Source organism: Lynx rufus, unplaced genomic scaffold, assembly GCF_022079265.1.
Source record: "Lynx rufus isolate CCGP_SWC_20201006 ecotype Redwood Valley unplaced genomic scaffold, mLynRuf1.p SCAF_11, whole genome shotgun sequence".
Taxonomy (NCBI): Eukaryota; Metazoa; Chordata; class Mammalia; order Carnivora; family Felidae; genus Lynx; species Lynx rufus.
In genome coordinates, this window is record NW_025814825.1 from 59671735 (window position 1) to 59691631 (window position 19897).

Here is a 19897-nt window from a genome sequence, read left to right on the forward strand (position 1 = left end):
TGACTTGCATCTGTCCCAAAGGAAGCACCGAAGACTCTCAGGTGGAAGATCAAAGATGAACTCCTTTAGGTAATAACAACGTTTTGAGATAATCATGCACGTGGTGAGAAACTCAGGCGCTACAAAGCCCCTCTCTCACCCAGGACTCCCACACACCCCCCGCCCCGGTGCTACCAGCTTCTCGCGTCTACGCTCCGGAGCTATTCCGTGCATGTACAAGCACGCCTCCCACCCGTTAACAACTTTCCAAAGGAATCTGACGCGAGTGATTGTATTCTAATTACTTCGGCTCTTTGCTTTTTTCACGTAACCGTGGGTCTGGCCGCGGGCTTTCCGCCAGCCCCGCCTTCCTCGCAAGGCTGCACCGGTCGCGCGTGTGGGACGCGGGGGTCAATTCCAGGGAAATGCCCGCCCCCCTCCTCTGGAACGCATGACCGAGGGGCCAGCGGGTCCCCGGCTCGGCAATCTGGGGAACTTCCTCGGGCCCGCGCACGCGCGCGCGCGGGGCCGCCGCAGGTTCCCCTTCGCAGAGTCTCCCTCTTAGTTTTAGGCTGGCGAGGGGCGTGCGAGAACCCGCGGGCGGGAGGGGCGGGAGGGGCGCGCGGAGCCGGACACCGAGCCCCGCGAGAGGGCGGACCCGCGCGCCGCCCCGCCCGCGCCCCGCGAGCCGCGCCGTGCCCGGGCGCGCCCGCCCTGCCCCCGCCGCGGGCGGTCCCCGCTGCAGCCGCCCGCCCGCCCCCCGTCCGCAACCCCCCCCCCCCCGGCCGCCGTGCCCGTCCCCAAGGCGGCTCGTCACCGCCGCGAGGCCAATGGGCTGGGCCGCGCGGCCGCGCGCACTCGCACCCGCTCCCCCTAGTCCCTCCCGCGCTCTCCCCGGCGCCGCTCTCCGGCCCGCGCCCAGCCCGCCGCCGCCGCCGTCGGAGCCGCCATGCAGCCCCCGCGCGCCTCGTGCCTCCCGCCGCCGCCGCTGCTGCTGCTGCTGCTGCTCGCGGCGCCCGCCCCGGCGCAGCCGTCCCGGGCCGGACGCTCGGCGCCTGCCGCCGCCGCCGGGTGCCCGGAGCGCTGCGAGCCCGCGCGCTGCTCCCCGCCGCCGGCACACTGCGAAGGCGGCCGCGTCCGCGACGCGTGCGGCTGCTGCGAGGTGTGCGGCGCGCCCGAGGGGGCGGCGTGCGGCCTGCAGGAGGGCCCGTGCGGCGAGGGGCTGCAGTGCGTGGTGCCCTTCGGGGTGCCCGCCTCGGCCACGGTGCGGCGGCGCTCGCAGGCCGGCCTCTGCGTGTGCGCCAGCAGCGAGCCGGTGTGCGGCAGCGACGCCAACACCTACGCCAACCTGTGCCAGCTGCGCGCCGCCAGCCGCCGCTCCGAGAGGCTGCACCAGCCGCCGGTCATCGTCCTGCAGCGCGGCGCCTGCGGCCAAGGTACCTGCGCGCCCGGGGCTCCCCGCTCTCGCCATCCCGGCCCCGGCGGGCCGGCCGGGCGAGCCGAGGGGCGGCGAAGCGTCGCGGGGTGTTGGGGCTCCCACCTGCTGCGAGAGGCGGGGCCCCGGACCCCCGGTGGGGGAACTTTCCGCGGGCCCCCTGGGGACCCAAGCTTTGCGCCCGGCCCGGGGCCGGCTCCGCGCCCGGCGGGTGCCCCGCGCGCTCTGGGCGGCAGCCCCGGGTCAGGGTGACGGGGCGTCCCGCCCGCTGGCCGGCTGCTGGGTGCCCCGCGAGGCACCACAGCGCCCCGGGGGAACACGGACAAACGAGACAGGAGTGTGCGCGTAGAGTTGAGAGGGATTGGGAAAGGTGCCTTGTGTCGGAGGCGTCGGGACCGCCAGGACTCATTGCTGTCGCTTTGCCTTCCTTCTACTTCTCTGCATTCCGCCCCCCACCCCCCTGGCGCCTTTAGAGTTAAGCGTGCGTTCGTCTTACTATGGATCCTGTCCCGGAAAACTTTCCCGTAACTTTGTATTTGAAAGGAACGGTGTTCCCGCCCGCTCCGCGGTTCCCCCAGATGATCTCGCTGGGTTGGCACCGCTTGAGCCCCGCAGACTTTGCAGCGGCGTGGCCGCCTGCCTGCTTCCCGTGTTTTGAGCCAATCCTACAAAAATGAAAGTGGCTTTTTTTTTTTTTTTTTTAAATAAGCGGAACGGAACTTTGGATCGCGGAATCTGAGGCGGGGAAGGGGTGGGGGCAGGCGGGTTAGGGATGAAGACGTGAACCCCTCCTCCTTACTTTCGCATCATTTCTGGCTCAGCGAGACCCGTCCTGGCTGGGGAGGTGCCGGTGACCCAGCGAAGGGTGGGGGAATTGTCTCTCTCGCGGGACCTTCCAGAGGGATGCTTCTCCGGGCGGAGAGACCATGTGGAAAAACAATACGGAGTTCAGCTGCGGCCAGTCCAGCGGTGGAGGGACGGGCCGGCTGTGCTTGGCAGCGCACTTGGCCGCAGCCTCCTACCGCGGGCAGCGCATGGGGAGGGAGGGAGGCAGGGGAGCCCAGCGCCAGGAAGTGGTCTAGATTTTCTTTGGAGAAATATGGTCCAACACGACCAACTAGGGCCTGGCACAGGTTGGCTCCCACGCAGAGAAAGGTGCCAGAGCCGTGGAGGAGAAATTGGAGGTTGTGTATTCCAGCAGCACAGGAGCAGGGAGCCCGGCCTGCCCTCGGGAAAGAGCCTAGCCAGGGGGGAGGCAGGAGACTTCCCTCGGAGAGAAGTGGTCCAACAGCGACTGAGGTATGGCTGTGACAGTGCACAGGTGTGAGATTCCCGTTTCACAGATAGGGGAACTGAGGCTCAGTTACTTGCCCACGGCCACTCAGCTGGAATTTGAACCCAGACAGCCTTCCCTGGTGCCAGCCCCAAGGCTGAGAAAGAGAGGTCAGACAGGGTGACGGAAGTTTCCCGAAGGCCGGGAAGTGCATCCCGGGCGGCCTGCTCAGTCTGGGCAAAGCCTGAAACTTGCTTGGGAGCTGGTGAATAGATTGGTGTGGCTGGGGACATTAGGGGCGGGCAGTGAGAGTGACTCAGGCTGGTGGCACAGAGTCCCGGGCCTGAAGAGGCCGGCTGTGCTGTGTATTTGGATGTTCTTGGACCAGGGGCAGCTTAAAGAAATCCCGGCGTAGGACTCACCTAGCACCGGAGCGCAGAACTCGCCAGGGTGCGGAGTGAGGGCCACTGCAATAGTCTGGGTGTGGGGTGACGACACTGAAAAAAGCATCTGGCATATTTTTGTCAAAAACAAGCCAGCTGTTCCTGTGTGTAGTCTCACTGCTCGGGGTCTTGAGTCATTGGCACCGTCTGAGCACCTGATTTATTGCTCGTGGAGTCACTTAGCGAGCTTCGCAGTTGGCAGAGGCATTAATAGTCGCCGTGTGGAGAGAAACAGGTCCTTGTCCGTGGGCCATCAGGCCCACAGCAGGCTCCCAGACAGCGGCCTTGAGAGGAGAGAGAGACAAGAGGGGGCGAGGCTATTCTCACCCTTTTTCTGCAAGTATTTATTGAGCGCTGCGGTGTGTCAGACGCCGTGTGCTTCTCTGCCTGGCACACGGGAGGCACCCGGTAGATATGTGGGCAGGTGATGAATGAATAAGTGAATGCATCGGGAAATAAGAGGTGCCTGAGACACAGGGCCATCCAGACTTCCCCTAATGGAAGGCCTTGCTTTTCCCATCTGCTGCCCACCCGCGCTCCACTCCTGCCGTCTAGCACTCCACCCTTGACTTCCCAGAGGTGCCTCTGCGGACCGGAGCCTGGGAGCCAAGACTTCATTCAGTGGAAGCCTGGCCCGCGAGCAGGTCACTTGACGTCGTTGTTGAATGAGGTGAATTGGCAGCCAGTTCTGGCCGAGAGGGTTGGCGGGAATGCTCTCTCTTTTCGCTGGGGTGATCGCGGGAGGCCTGGAGTTGGAGGGAGCCGTGCACGGATGTGGGGAAGGAGCTCCCGAGACAGGAGCGGGCTCCATGATCTCCGAGATCCTCTAGAGGGTTTGTCTGGAGCAGAGAGCGAGCGGGGAGCCAGGAGGAAATGCCCGCAGACCAGCGGGCCCTGAGTTGAGCGGCTCTTTAGAATCATGGTGGATGGTTGGATGGGGGAACGTGTCGCCACTGAAAAGAAAGCACTTTTATCTGTAAGCTGTTTAACGAAGAGTTCAGACAGCGTCTCCTAAAAATGGTTCTGGAGGTGAAGGCAAATCATCTATTTCAGAAATCTCGGGCCACCGGGGTGGCTCAGTCGGTTAAGCGGCCGACTTCAGCTCAGGTCATGATCTCGTGGTCGGTGGGTTCGAGCCCCGCGTGGGGCTCTGTGCTGACAGCTCGGAGCCCGGAACCTGCTTCCGATTCTGTGTCTCCCTCTCTCTCTCTGCCCCTCCCCCGTTCATGCTCTGTCTCTCTCTGTCTCAAAAATAAATAAACATTAAAAAAATATTAAAAAAAAAAAGAAATCTCAATGCTGCTGTCAGGGTTTGGATGGGAAAGTGTCCAAGTATGAGAACAAAGATCTCTCATCTTTCACCACTAGCAGCTTGGATTCATTTAAAGCAAAAATTCGCTGCTGTCAGGAAATTATAACGGAGAAAGGAATTGCAAGTAATATAACAGTATAATAATAAAGGCTAACATATATTTAGGGCTTATTCTGTGCCAGGCATGTGTCAACCCATTTGACCCTCCTAGAATCGTGTGAGGAGTGTGCTCTAATCTTCCCTGTGTCCCAACTGGGAGACAGAGTCACAGAGAAGTTCCTTGTCCAGGACTTGAACCCATGCATCTAGTCCAGGGCGCATTCATAATCACCGTGCTGTGCTGTTGACAGAGAAACTAAGATTATAAGCCAGCTCCAGCTGAGCCGTGGCTAATAGCTGGAATAAACAGTGCTCCAGATGGCCATGGCCTTGAGATGAAATGTAGGACACCTCCCAGCTCTCATTCCACAGGCACGAGAGTTGAAGGACATGGTTGCCCCAGTTGCCGTCAGTGCAACAACGTTTGCTACAGAAAAGCAAAAGAACAGAAGGGGCTGGAAGAGAGGTGTTTCCAAACCAGAACCCTCGGCCCCAGACTGCTGTTGGGGAGAGAAAGTCCCCCCTGGATTCCCAGACATTGCAAAAGTCTAGCCAGCACTACAGATCTCTGCTAAAAATGGACGAAAAGCCAGGAAAGAGGCCCGAAAAAGACTTCTCAAAGGAGCAGGCTACTCCGTTTCTACCCCTGGCACCCACCCCAGGAGAGCCCACCCCACCCCAAACGGCAGCCCAGACAAGCCTGGAGCTCTCCCGTCCTCGTTCTGGTCCTGGTCCCAACATCGCCGTCCCCCCCCCCCCCCGCCCCCCAAATCTCTCCTCCCCCACCCTGATGAGGTGGAGCCTGGCTGTGCGTTCCTGGTAAAGAGCCACCAGCTTGGAAGAAGAACCGTCTTTTCCACGGTTCAGAAGGCTTTGCTCTCTCCGGCTGGTTATTTGCCTTTATTCTCTTGTCGGTTTTGCTAAAGAGTTAAAATATTAAAGTTTCACAAAATTAGTAAGTTAACAGTGTCGAAAGCCAAGCGTTTGAGTTATTTCATTCCGTCCAGAAGAGCTGTAAATAGGTTGCATTAGAGCTTAAAATAACCGCATTCAGTAAGCGATTCTGGTGGGGACCATGGGCTAACTGTGGTCAGGCGTCCGACAGCCTCCGGACTGCGGGGCTGGATTCTGAGTCCATTTGGAGTTGTGTGATCCTGGACACTGTTTCGTGCCTTGGATTGAGAGATCAGACTTTCCATGGGCCTGTATATCAAGTGAATAAATAGCTCTGGTCGGGCTTAGTTTGAAGAAGAAATCAAGCTTGGCAGCGGCTGAGGGTTCCTTGGAAGGCCAGCTGGTGTGGAGGGACTGGCGGGCTGGCCCCTGGCTCTGACCCTTCCTAGACTGTTACCTCAGCAGGTGACCAGCCCCCGACATCTCAGAGCCTCAGCAGTGAGGGGATTGGGCCAGATGATCTCTGAGGTCCCTTCTAGCTGGAATGGTCTGTGATTCTTGTAAGAAAACTAATCTAAAAACCCGTGGTCACGTGGCCCATCTTGGGCCTGGTTCCCTTGTACGTTAGCTTTTGCTGGCTGGGGGAAAATCCCTGGTTGACCATCGTGGTGACATGCCCACCCCTGAGATGTGAGCTCCAGTGAACCTGGTGCCTCTCCCTGCTTTTCCCAGAGGCCCCACGGCTGGGCTGGAGTGGGATCCTTCTCGAGTCATTTCATCTTTCTTTCCCACCTTCCTTGCCATTAAAGAAGAAGGAAAAAGGGAAGGAAGGAAGGAAGGAAGGAAGGAAGGAAGGAAGGAAGGAAGGCTGGCTGGCAGGCAAGAAAGGAGGCAAGAAGGCAAAGAAAGAAAGGGAGATAGAATTAACATCAACAGAGGAACTGAGACGGGTACCAATTCCAAATGCTTTTCCAAAAGGCCCCCAGAAGTGATAGGGAAGTTGGTGTGACCCAGTGCTGCTGGGTGACATGTGTCTAGAGCCACCGATGGTCACCAGCTAGGATAACACAGCACCAGACCGAAATGAGTGGCAGCGAAGAGGCCAGGCCACTTGCTGCTCAGAGGGTACAGAATTTAGCGTTTGGAATTAGTGACGTGGATTCTATTTCTAAGTTTCTTCAGAGCATTTATGGAACACCTACTGTGTACTCAGAAGGGGGTCGAAGGGAGTAAGGCTAGCAGCCCACGATCTCAAGGACTTCGTGCTGGATCACGTGATACCTGGCCTCAGGAGTCGGATCAGCACTTTCTAAACGTGGGACTTCGTGTGTGTGACGTAATCTCTGTAAGCCTCAGTTTCCTCATCAGTGGAATAATAATAAAAACAATAGTACCTGCGTACATATGTCCTTGGGTTGCTGGGGGGTGGAAGCTCTTAATTATGTGAAGTGCTTAGAAGTGTACCTGCTGCGTTACTAGGACCCAATCAGCATTAGCTGTAATAATAGAAACAGTCATCATTTTTGAGACATCTAACAGGGAGTCAGCTCGGCGGGGCGAGTGCTTGTAAGGATCATGTCTTCCTGGGGATGAGGTGGGCAGGTGGGTTACAGAAGGCTTCGCAGAGAAGGAAGGTGGTGGGGGACATGTGTCCTGGAAGCTGACTTGGAATTTGCCAGTAAATATGTTTGAAAGTTTCTCTGGGCAGAGGGACTCAGACGCCACTGTCCCTGTTACCCCGTGAACCCCCTGGTCCTTGCCTATGTGTCATTTGACAAGTGTGTGACTTTTCTTTCTTTCTTTCTCTTTCTTTCTTTCTTTCTTTCTTTCTTTCTTTCTTTCTTTCTTTCTTTCTCCTTCCTTCCTTCCTTCCTTCCTTCCTTCCTTCCTTCCTTCCTTCCTATTTAGTTTTGAGAGAGAGAGAGAGAGCGTGAGAATGAGTGGGGGAGGGGCAGAGAAAAAGGGAGACACAGAATCCGAAGCAGGTTCCAGGCTCCCAGCTGTCAGCACAGAGCCCGATGCGGGGCTTGCTGCACCCACCAGCAGGGAGATCATGATCTGAGCCAAAGTCGGACGCTTAACCGTCTGAGCCACTAGGCGCCCCTGTGTGACTTCTCTTGAGTGAAGAGCTGGACACCTGAGCTTTTACAGATGTCCCCTTGTTAACCCTGCCTGGAGAGACTTTGTGACTCTCAGGAGATGGCAGTGTTTAGAAGCCCTGAGAGCTTCTTGAATAATCCTTGTTTTGGGAGCGTCTCACATGGAAAGATTTGCCACATTGAGGTGTGGGAGCCTACCGGCTACCCTATTATTTGAGATTCCTGGGACAAATTGTCAAGTAAGCGCATTGCATGAACATGGTCCTCCCCAGCATCACGTGACCGTGGCCCACTCCCTCACCGGGGGCTGATCCTGCGCCCTTGGGCACATGCTGGTTTCGGAGGACACGTTGTTGTGGCTGGAATTTTTGATAGTTTTCAGATTTGAATAAACCCTAAGTGAGTCAGAGGCTTGTGCAATGCCTTCAGGCCTCAGGAAACATCTTTTTCATTAGTTGTGCAATCAGATCTTGAGAAGAAGACGGTAGGCCTGTGTGTGTGACGAGCTGTTTTCTTCTCAGGGTTTGGCGAGGTTTGCGGGACGGTTCCCTTTCACATCGTCTCGGGTGAGATTTCAGCAGCTCATCTAGCACTTGAGTCATCTCGCACCCCGTGACTGGGAGAAGCCCTGTCTTCGGTGCCACTATTCCAGGTGGCAGTCACCACTTGGTGGGGATGGATGGACACAGAGTTCTGCCAGTTGGGGTTGCCCAGGCAGGCAGCTGCCAGCCAGATACGGAGGAGAGAAGGCTCAGCGTCTAGCGGTCACATCTGGTTTTCTCTGGCAGAGTGAGCTAGCCGGGGGGCCCAGGGACCCCAGGACGGCCGGGTGGTGGGTCACAGCCCTGGAGAAACAGTGACCCCCAAAGAGCTGCCGCTGGGTGTGCTCTGGGAGGGGACACTGTGCACCCTGAGTTAGGGGCCTGCTGCCTCCTTGGCCACTAGGGCCACCCAGGGAGGGAATGGCATTGTCCTCGCTTCCCGGCTCAGGAAACAAGAGGAGGGTCCAAGCAGTAGGTTGTAACTGACCAAGGCTCCCTGGCAGGACGAAGCAGGGCTGGGATTGGGACCCAACTCTGTCTTACTCCCAAACCATTTTGAGACTTCTTTTTTATTTATGTTTTTTTTTAATTTATTTTTGAGAGAGAGAGAGAGTACAAGTGGGGTAGGTAGGGGCAGAGAGAGAGGGAGACAGAGGGTCCAAAGCGGGCCCTGCGCTGAGAGCAGAAAGTCCGATGCGGGGATTGAACTCACAAGCAGTGAGATCATGGCCTGAGCCGAAGTTGGACGCTTATCCGACTGAGCCACCCAGGTGCCTCAAGAGTTCTTTGCCTCGAGTGTTACTTAGAAGACTGTTACTGAATCTCCAAGTATTTGGGGGGGGGGGTGGTTTCCAGCGATCTTTTCTGTTCTCGATTTCTAGTTCAGTTCCACTGTGGTCTGAGAACATACTTGGTATGATTTCTGTTCTTTTAAGTTTGGTAGGGTGTGTATTCTGGTCTGGAATGTGGCCTGTCTTGGCGAGTGTTCCATGTGAACAGCAGAATATTCTGCTGTGGTTGTCAGATGGAGTGTTTTATACATGCCAACTAGGTCTAGTGGACTGATAGTGCTGTTCAGGTCAACCCTGGCCTGACTGATTTTTGGCCTGCTTGGTCTGTCGGTTCGCGAGACAGGTGTGGCAAAGTCTCCTGAGTCTGCTCCAAAGCCCTGACCCGCTGTCTCCTTTGTGACCTCCCGGTGTCAGGAGACCTGGGTTCTCGTACTTGCTTGGACCTTTTGGGGGAGTTCTGAACTCCCTTCAGCCTCAGTTTCCTCATCTGTAATATGGGGATAACGATGCTGCCTAGGAGACCTCAGAGGGACACTGTGAGAGTCAGAGGAGAGAGCGGCTGTGAAGCTGGGTGGTCATCTGGGAGTCCTGGAGCATTGCACCTGCAAGGAATTAGGACCCTGAATTGGCACTTCCGGACTCTTCCGGGGCTCCTGGTACAACCAGCACCAAGCCGTTGAGCCAGAAGGATGCAAAAAGTAATATGCTTCCTGTGTGTTTAAGACATGGGTCTCCTCTGGGCGTGTTCCCCCATCCCACTGAGACACGATAGCCCTTGGCCAGGGCGACTGAATTATTCGTAAGCACTGATGTTCTGTTTCAGGGAAGCCAAAGGCCAGGTCCACTACCATCAGCTCTTAAGGGAAGAACACTTTGGCTCAAACCACTAGGAATCGGGAATTATGATACCGAGCACACTGCCGTCTCCACTGTGCCTCCTTAGGCTGAGTTTCTGTCGGACATCTGCTGGCCAAGAAGTGGCCTGAATTGAGGTTCTCCAGCTTGAAATTGCTGGAGAAATTCATCAAATGTATGAATCTGTATTCCAAGATATGACACTTTTGACATTTTGGGTTCTGAAAACCAGAGCCCAGTATGGGTTCAGCCCTCACCGGAGAAACCCAGGAGAAGTCTGATAACAGCTCAGAAGGCACAGGAGGAAGGGCAAGGATTGGAGACTGTCGAGAAAGGACCCACGTGCCCTGATTCCTTCCTGTGTGTGTGTGTGGGGGGGGGGGGCAGTGGTTCTGTGGTGTTCTCAGACACAGCCATTTCCTTGGAATGCCCATCACTGGCCAGCCAGACAGTCCTTCGTCCTCTGAAAAATACTGTGGGCTTCCACAGCCCATCTCTGACCACGGCCGCACCTCATTTTCATGTTTTCTGGGGTTTTGTGGACAAGAACAACTCCTTCCCTTCCGAGGGCTGGCCATAGTCCCCAAGTGCCTCGTAGAGAGGACCGAATCCCAGAGCGTGCAGCCTGAGTGTGGAAGGGCCTTGCAGGTCTTGTAGCCCAACCCTTCCCTTTACAGCTGGAGAAATGGGCACCTAAGGGAAACATGACTCACGAGCTGCCCAGCTCGTCAGTGGGGAGCCAGTGTGGACTCCATCCTGAGGCCCTTCCCACGTCAACCACGCCTTCCTGCTGGAAGCAAATGGGTGTTTGGGAGAGGACAGGGCCCATCCATGTGATTTTCCCATGAGGCTGAGAAGCAGTGGGTACTTTGGCTTAGTCTCCCAAAATGATGCTAAAGATAACTGCCCCCCCCCCCAAAAAATGATCTCCCCTCCAAAAGAATGATCTCTTTCAGTTGGAAGATGACCCCTTCTAAGCACATATTATTAATGCTTCTGAACTATAATTATAGTGCTCTCGCTGAGGGGAAAGAAAAAAAAAAAGACCAGTACAAATATCATGGTGGACACGCCACATAAATCGGGGCTGAGATGCTTCCTTGTCTTTTAAGCTGCGGTTAGATTTTCTTTGAGATGACTATACCAAGTTTTCCCTCTCTTAGCATCAAGGCTCTTTTCACTTTTTATTTCTTTTACTGGACTCTGTAGACGTCTCAGGACATGAATTCATACATTTGATGACACGTTTTACCGTATCAGGTTTTAAAAATTATAAATATAGTCTAATTACATCGCAAACAAAGAAAACTGGCAAAAAGAGCCACAGTTTGGCATCTCCATCATTTCTGTCCCAAGCATTACCAGCGTCTGGTTACCGAGTCCCCGCTTTGTGTCTGTTTGAGCTGTGGTTGCTGTGGCAGGGGATACTGAAATGAACACTTTCATGCTCTTGGTTACTTTTGTATCTAGGGTTATTCCCCAGGGCAGATATTAAGAAGTGCGACGACTGGATGGAATAAGGCTTTTTTAATGCCCCTCTGTGTATATTGCCAAGTCGTCTTCCTAGAGGGTTGTACCCGTGTTCGTTGCCATCAGCTGTAGAATTAGCAGCGTCTTAAGTCACTGAAAGTTGAGACGGGCAACAAGAAATTCCCCTAAAAGAAAACCTTCAAGATAAATGGAACAGGATGATGCCAAATGAGTCATTCTTTTCACTGAATAGATCACCTGGTTGGTCTTTCAGTTTGTTTGTTTGTTTGTTTGTTTATTTATTTATTTTTAATGTTTATTTATTTTTGAGAGTGACATAGAGCATGAGCAGGGGAAGGGCAGAGAGAGAAGGAGACACAGAATCCAAAGCGGGCTCCAGGCTCTGAGCTGTCAGCACAGAGCGCGATACGGGGCTGGAACTCACGAACCGTGAGATCATGACCTGAGCCAAAGTCGGATGCTCAACAGACTGAGCCACCCAGGCACCCTGGTCTTTAAGTTGTTTTTATTTTCAGGTGGATGCTTTTAAGAGATAATCAACGTTTGGGGTAGAGTGAACACATCCAAAAATTTGGTTTTTACCCAGTGATAGAGTTGTGATCCCAGACTGTCTGACCTGGAAGCGGTCCTGTGTTTGTTAGGTCATCTTATCTGACCCTACTGTTTTCAGTGAGGAGCCAGGACCAGCCAGGGCATGTGAAGGTCCGAGGTCACAACCTAGGCTGTGACCGAGGACTTGAGTCCCTGGACACCCAGCCCAGGCCTCTCTGCACTGAGCCTCCCAGATATCCAGTTCTGCCCAGGATGCAGGAGGAGGCCAGGATGTTTTTGTTTGTTTTGCAAAGGGAAGAATATGTTTATTCAAACGTTTTGTACACACAGAAATATGACATGAGCCACAAAGATAAAATCCACCTTTCTAGTCGCCCCATTAAAAGAGTTAAAAAGGGGGGCGCCTGGGTGGCGCAGTCGGTTAAGCGTCCGACTTCAGCCAGGTCACGATCTCGCGGTCCGTGAGTTCCAGCCCCGCGTCGGGCTCTGGGCTGATGGCTCGGAGCCTGGAGCCTGTTTCCGATTCTGTGTCTCCCTCTCTCTCTGCCCCTCCCCCGTTCATGCTCTGTCTCTCTCTGTCCCAAAAATAAAATAAACGTTGAAAAAAAAAAAAAAAAAGAGTTAAAAAGGTACAAATGACATTTTTTTCTTTTTTATTGTAGTTGTATTGAGGCGTAATTCGCATGCTGTGAAATTCACCCTTTTAAAGTGTATGGTTCACAGTTTCTGTATATTCTTAGAGGGGTGCAGTTATCACCGTGGTTGAATTCTATAACATTTTCATCACTCCCAAAAGAAACCCAGTACCCAGGGGCACCTGGGTGGCTCGGTCGGTTGAACGTCCGACTTTGGCTCAGGTCATGATCTCACGGTTCGTGGGTTCGAGCCCCCACATCAGGCTCACTGCTGTCAGTGTGGAATCGGCTTTGGATTCTCTGTCCCCCCCCTCTCTCTGCCCCTTCCGTGCGGTCTCTCTCTCTCTCTCTCTCTCTCTCTCAAAACTAAATAAACGTAAGAAAAAAAAAAAAAGAAACCCAGTGCCCATCAGCACACACTCCATACTTTCCCTCTGCCCAGTCCTAGGCAACCACTGAATCTGCTTTCTGTCCCTCTGGATTTGCCTGTTCTGGACATCTCCTACTAACGGAATTGTACCCCATGTGGTTTTTGGTGACTGGTTTCTTTCACTTAGCATAATGGTTTCAAGGCTCATTCACATTGTAGCATGTGCCGGTGCCTTAGTCCATTCTATGGCCACACCAGACTCTCTTGGGTGGATATAGGAAGGCCAGACTTTGTATTCTATCGATTCTCCCTGACGGGGAGTCCTAATCCCAGCTGGGAAAGTCACGTTGAAAGTCTGAACTGTTGAGGTGGCCCTGGCTTGTTCTATTGGAAGAAACCAGAGCACGTGACACAGGAAGCCAGCATTGAAAACAGCAATATATGTATTTTTTAATTTATTTATTTAAATTCAAGTTATTTAACATACAGTGTAGTTAGTGATGGTTTCAGGAGTAGAACCCAGTGATTCATTACTTACATATGACACCCAGTGCTCATCCCAAGTGCCCTCCTTAATGCCCATCCCCCATTTAGCCCATCCCCCCACCCAACACCCCTCCAGCAGCCCTCAGTTTGTTCTCTGTATTTAAGAGTCTCTTATGGTTTGCCTGCCTCTGTTTTTTTTTTAATTCTATTTTTTAAAATTTATATCCAAATTAGTTAGCATATAGTGCAACAATGATTTAGGAGTAGATTCCTTAATGCCCCTTACCCATTTAGCCCATCCCCCCCCCAAACCCCTCCAGCAACCCTCAGTTTGTTGGGTCTCTTAGGGTTTGTCTCCCCCTCTGTTTTTATATTATTTTCCTTCCTTTCCCCTATGTTCATCTGTTTTGTCTCTTAAAGGAAACCGGGAATATTCTATATGGATGGGAATTATATGCTGACAGGAAGAGATCAGGAAATGCACTTCTCAGATTTATTAGATCATATAACTTTGTTGGGAGCTGGAAAGGATGTCGGAAATGGTCTAGCCCACCCCCTCATCATCTTACTGCTGAGGTAACTGAGGCCCAGAGAGGGGAAGTAGTTTGTCTCGGGTCTCAGGCCCCACTTTTCACTTCTTCCTTGAGCCAGAGATTCCCCCTGGCTTCTGTCTCGGTTTCCTAAGTTACCCTCCTTCTCCTCCTTGTATCGGGCTCATCACAGATGGGTATGGGGTACTTCCTGGGAGGAACTGTCCCCTTCCTGGATGGAGGGCCTTGGTTCACAGTCACATCCCTCCCTGTGCCTTCCCGGTTTCCCCTGGCTCCCAGGCCCACCCTCCTCCACCAGGGGGCCGTGGGAGGGGAACCATGACCGCTGAGGGGTGCGTTCCGGGGGGGCCCCTTGAGCAACTCCGCGGTCGCCTCCCAGCCCCACTGCTTACGGAGGCAGAGCTGCCCTGGCCGCTCCAGACATAACAAGTAGGAGCAGTCGGAGCAGGAAGAAAACCCAAATGAGAAATCTGGGAAGGTCAAGACCGGAGCCAGATGCTTATCAAGAGGAACATTAATAGTGTTTTTGTGAACTGAGCGGTCAGCCGTTTCCCTGAAGGTAATAAAAGACACATCATGCTGGGCATTCAGGAGACTTCGGGGGGGAAAAATCGTGCGGTGGAATGGATCGGACACTTTTCCCCCAGCACGGACAATAATAGGTCGGGAAAGACTGTCAGAGGCCGCAATACTGACCAGACCCGAGCATTCACCGAGGTGCGCAGGGAAGGGCTTTTTTTTTTTTTTTTGGCCGATGAAACTGAAAAGTAATGATCAATGACAGGCGCCATGAAAACATAGACACGTTGTTCTGGAAAAGGCACCTCTTTACTAGTAAAGTTGAAGCTGCAACACCGAGCCGCCCTTGTGACTGACGGCACATTTAGGGGTTCGCAGCCAACTGGCCAGGTGCCCCCCACCCCCAGAGCCCGTGGTCGGTCGGGAGAGGCAGGCTCGGGCTCAGGCTTGTCTGGGGCAGGGTCGGAGTGTGCGCGCCCCTTGTCTTACCCCTGCATCATCTGCTGCCCGGCCTCTGCAGGCGGCTCCGTGCTCAGGGCCCCGTGGGGCTGGGGGGCACCTTCGCGGTCTGAGGGCTGGCGTCAGGCGAGCTTTTCCCACCCTCGGCCGTCTGGGAGACTGCGCCGGAAAGGGGGGCTGCCAGCATTTGGAAGCGCCAGTGTGGGCTGGAAATTGAGGCCAGGCTCCCAGGCTCCGCCTCCTCTTCCTCCTTTCTTCATTATGAGGAGAGAAATAGGTCACCCTGGACGCTCCTGAATTTCATTTCTTTATTTCTGTGCAGAAGACAGGGAGCATGGGAGTGCATCATGCAACCTTAAAAAAAAAATAGTAATAATAACAGTGGCTCCTTGTGAATTCAGTGTATTATTATTTTTTATGACTTTTTAAAAATGTTTTTTAATTTATTTTTGAGAGAGAGAGGGAGAGTGTGCAGGATCGGCCAGGGTAGGGATAGAGAGGCGGGGGGGGGGGGGGGGGGGGACACAGTTTCCGAAGCGGGCTCTGCACTGACAGCAGAGAGCCCGATGCGGAGCTCGAACCCCATGAACCGTGAGATCATGCCCTGAGCCAAAGTCAGAAGCCCAGCCAACCAGGCGCCCCGTGAATTCAGTTTATTTTAACAAGGAGGGGTCCAAGGGCCTTTGGCCTTGAGAAGTTTGACTCTAGAACTGTGTCTTCCGTTTCCTTCTTCCTTAGATTTGCAGACGGTGGCCCTGATGATGCACAGGATTTTCAAGTTTATTTTAGACCTCAGCCTCTGCTGCCGTGGCCACAGCCAAGTGATACCTGTCTCCCTCCTGGGCATTTTTCTCTGCAAGGTTCAGAGCAACCTCGTTGTGCAGGGGCCCCTCTGCGTCAGGCCCCCAGCGTCCTGGAATTTGCAGTCACAGCACTGATTAGAATGGGGGTCTGGTTTCCCGGAATGTGCAAAGTCTCACTTCTGTTTCTGCTGCCTCCACACCCCAGACCAGCGCTGGGCCAGCCTCTGGGTTGGAGCTGTTCCTGACAAGCTTACTTGGAATTTAATGGAGTGGGACAGACAGATCGCAGTCGCTCAAACTGAAAACGTGGAGAAAATGAGTTTTTCGGGGCACCTTTGCTGCCTCCACTGGGTTATGCTGCTTCTCCTCCCAGGCAAGCCGCTTGCAAACAGGAGGCCCCATTCCCTTTGCACATCGTGACTCGTTCCCCATTAGGAACCTGTTTAAATTGATTCTCTGCTGACCCTCAGGGAGAAAGTAGTGAAAGTTCACTGCAAGGCGAGGAAGCCTCCTTCTGTTTCTCCGCCCGCCCGCCGTCTGGCTCCTGTAATTCAGCCTGCTGCTTCTCTTTCTCCCCCCCCCCTTGGCTGGTCTGGCCTCTCCCACCCCTCTCACAGTCATTCTTGAATTCATCATGCAACCTCACAAAGAGAGCTTTTCTTAGTGAAAAATCATCCCCCTTGCCCTCCCTGAATGTGGACCAGCACCTCTCCCAGCTGCACGGTGTCAGGTTAGTTACCCGCCTGCTTCCTAGTCCCGTCTCCACGCCCCTACCCAAGTGGGAACAGGTGGCCCGCTCCTGCTTCAGGTGCCCGCACTCGGCAGAGTTGTGGAGCCCAGTTCCAATGCTGACATCAAAAGACCCTGATGCGTTGGGGCGCCTGGGTGGCTCAGTTGGTGAGGCATCCGACTCTTGATCTCAGCTCAGGTCTTGATGTCAGGGTCATGAGTTCAAGCCCCGCGTTGGGTGAAGCCCACTTTAAAAAAAAAAAAAAAGGTCTGATGTGGCAAGCGGGGTGGCGGGGGGACCCGTCATTGAGCAAAAGCACAGCGTCCCCACCATCATAGCGTCGGGCCATGGCTCATATGTGTTGGCCTTGGCTGCAGCCCTCTCATTCTCTGCTTTGTTTTGTCTCTCTGAGATTGATGTCCTCACCCCATCAGAAGTGCGGGGACCTTGGGCGCAGGGCAGTGCAGCGCTGGGGAAGTAGGAGGAGCATCGGCGGGACAAGCTTTGGATCCTGACTGCGTGTGCTACCCACCCCCCACCTCCCCCTGTCCAGGCTCCACTTGGCCTCTCTGTGAAGGTGCCAGACTGTGAGCAGGACAGAGCAGGTGGGAGAGCAGGCCCCGGGCATGTGCAGGTGATGTGCCAGGACTGGAATTTCCTCCTGCAGGTCCCCTCTGGGTTTGAGCCCGGATTTATTTACCCAGCAAGTAGCCTCTTGGTAGTTACTCTTCATCTAGCCGTGCTAGGGACGAAGAAAAGTTCAGATGTGCCCCTCGGACCATCAAAAGGTGAAAAAGAGGCCAGCCTTCAGCATGCAGCCCCCTGGCAATACATTCTGGGGGTGTCCCTGGATCGTCAGCCTGAATTGTGGCTGCTACTTGGAGGAAGGGGGCTCCAGAGGCTGGAACTCATATGGAGTGGGGGGCTCCTGTTCGAGCGTTGGGGCTGTGGGAGGGTGGCTGATGACAGCTGAGAGTGTGTCCCAGACCCCGCAAGCAACTGAGCCATTCCTAAAGACTATTGAAATGTTTCATGACACCCCACTGGGGGCCGATTGACAGTTTCTGAGCCCGTGGGAGCCTGGCTGGAAGTGCCTCTGCTGGTGGCCAGAGTACATTTCCCCAGGCTTTGGGGCTGGCCTTGAATCTAGAGCATGGTGGGTCCAAGCTGGTGTCTTAGGGGTGATTACTTCTCCTGGTCATCACCTGGCCCGGGGCCCGGGGTGTCCCTTCAGGTGAACACGGGAACAGGCTTTCCTCTGGCCTTCATCTCCGACCTCTGCATGGTGCGTTTTGTGCCCTTGCCTTTGAAAGGACTTCGTTTCTTTTGTCACTTGTGCCCGGGCCCGTGTGACAGAAGGAAGAGAAGGGCTGGACCGGAAGCTTGAGGGAGGCAGGGGCGAACGGAGGAGGGCCAGCTATCCCCGCCTGCCCTCCCGCGGTCCCTTGGCGAAGAAGGCTCTGGCCAACTCGGGCCCTGTTGGCTGAGTGTCTCTCTTCACATTTCGTCTTTTCCCCTGCGTCCTGCTGATTGTTGGAGCTGGTCTGTGCTGGGATTTGTAGGCTTGAAAGGACCGGTACCTTTGGTGGCACTTGAAGTGGAAGCAATCAGGTGACACATCACAAGGGATTTCTTCCCTTTCTCCTCGGGGGCAGGGAGGGACCCTGGAAGCCACCCAGTTGAGCCTCCTTATTTTATTATTTTTTTAAAACTCTATTTAGTTTTTGAGAGAGAGAGAGAGAGAGAGCAGGGGAGGGGCAGAGAGAGAGAGGGAGAGAGAATCCCAAGCAGGCTCCGCACCGTCAGTACGCAGCCAGTTCGAGTGGGCTCGAACTCACGAAGTGTGAGATCGTGATCTGAGCCGAAACCAACAGACGGATGCTTCACCAACTGAGCCCCACCCGGTGACCCCGCGCCTCCTTATTTTAAAGTTGAGGAACCTTCAGCCCCAGGGCCTTGCCTGTGGTTGCGTACTTGTCTCACCCACGTGTGAGGCGTGCCCGGCACTTTGGACCACGGAACGGGAGTGCCCGCCTCCCGGCACATGGAGCGCCCGTCACCCCTGACGGCTGCCTGTGGGCTCCTGGGCTCTGCCAGACTCAGTATCTCCATCGGCTCCTGGGCAGCGGGTGCTGCCTCTCAGTACTTCTGCACTTTGGGTTTTAAATCAAATGAAATGAAATGCAGACAGGCCCGGCGTCATGGGCACGCCTCTTGTGCAGTCCGTGCTCCGACGGACCCCACACCCGGGTTAACGCCCCGTGGCCACCGTCTTGGACTTCTCGATAATTCTGGAGCAAGGAGCCCCTGCAGTTTCATTTTGCACAGGGCCCTGCGCGTCGCCTCTCCGGTCCTGAATGTAGGACAGGGCATTAAAATGCCCATGATTTGATCAATCTCCTCTTGCAACTGGTTTGAATTTTGGGAACATGCTGTTCCCTGTGAATAAAGGGGGATTCATTTCTTTTCCCTCGAATACACTGTGTTCTGTTTTCCAAATTAGCTCTACTTCTCGATTCTCTTGAGAAACTGGAAGGCGCGATTGTTCTTGTTGGAAGCCAAGGCTGGATTGTTAGTCCCGAGTTCTGGCCCTGAGCTCTCAGGCACGAAGTGGGAAGCCTCTTCCTACAGCCATGGGGCCGCAGGGGGCTGGAGGCCGAGGGAAGGGGCCGGCGCCTGGAAGGGAGGCTACGGCCGCAGAGCACAGGGGGAAGCTTCCCGCCCGTGCCACCTGCCAGCTCTCAGGACGTGAGCAACATGCTTCGCTTCTCGGCCTTACGTCTCACATCCTTCATTTTTCCATCTTTCCGGAGACTGGGCATGGGGTTCACCCTAGAGGCTTGCAGGAACATTTAGAGATAATGCTTGTTGAGTGTCTCGCATTCTGCTTGCACGTAGTAGATGCTTAGTAAATGAGTACTGGTATTATTCTCATTGGTGTTATTATTTTATTGCCAATATTGCGGGTTAGGTGGGACTGGCCCAGCTGTATGGGAGGAGAATGAGGATTCCAGGCAGGAAGGAAAATAGTGTGAGTGCAGGGGTGGGTGGGGTGGAGCGGAGTGGGCCCGGGGGCTGGTGAGAAGTTTGCAGCAGCGGAGGGTGTATCTCAAGGGGTCCTGGGAGAGCGAGTTGGGGAATCAGGGCAGTGGGGAGCTGTGCTCGGGAGATGCAGACCAGCGTGGGGGTCCTGCAGGAAGTTCACACCCCCCAGGTGGTAACCGTCATTTCGGGGGCAACACTGAAAACGGGCCGGGCATGCCTGAATGAGAATGCAGAAACGGGATTCTGAGAAGTCTTAGGAGTGTGGGAGGAGGCGCTTGGGAGCCCTGAAATGCACCCGGGTGGTGCGCAGGCTGAGAGCTGGGAGATGATAATGGCCTTGAGGGCAGGCTTTGTGGGCACTGTCCCGCTTTGGACTCCCCACCACCTGGACGAGGTGGTACTATCTTCAGGATGTAGAACGGGAGACTGAGGCTCGGACAGAGAGAGAGCCACTGCCGGAAGTTAACACGGCTGGAAGGGGCAGCATCAGGATTTGAGGCCAAGTCTGGCTCTGGAGTCATCCTGGCACTAATG

The 19897-nt window shown here is 54.7% G+C and overlaps 1 protein-coding gene across 1 annotated transcript in view; it reads left to right on the top strand.

Annotated features, from left to right (window-relative positions):
* The first annotated feature begins 928 nt into the window (after positions 1-928).
* HTRA1 (HtrA serine peptidase 1) overlaps positions 929-19897 on the top strand; it is a 52253-nt gene continuing 33284 nt past the window's right edge. Inside the window, exon 1 of the mRNA XM_047072749.1 lies at positions 929-1415. Within this exon, the coding sequence (XP_046928705.1) occupies positions 929-1415 (487 nt within the window). The remainder of the gene's footprint in view (positions 1416-19897) is intronic.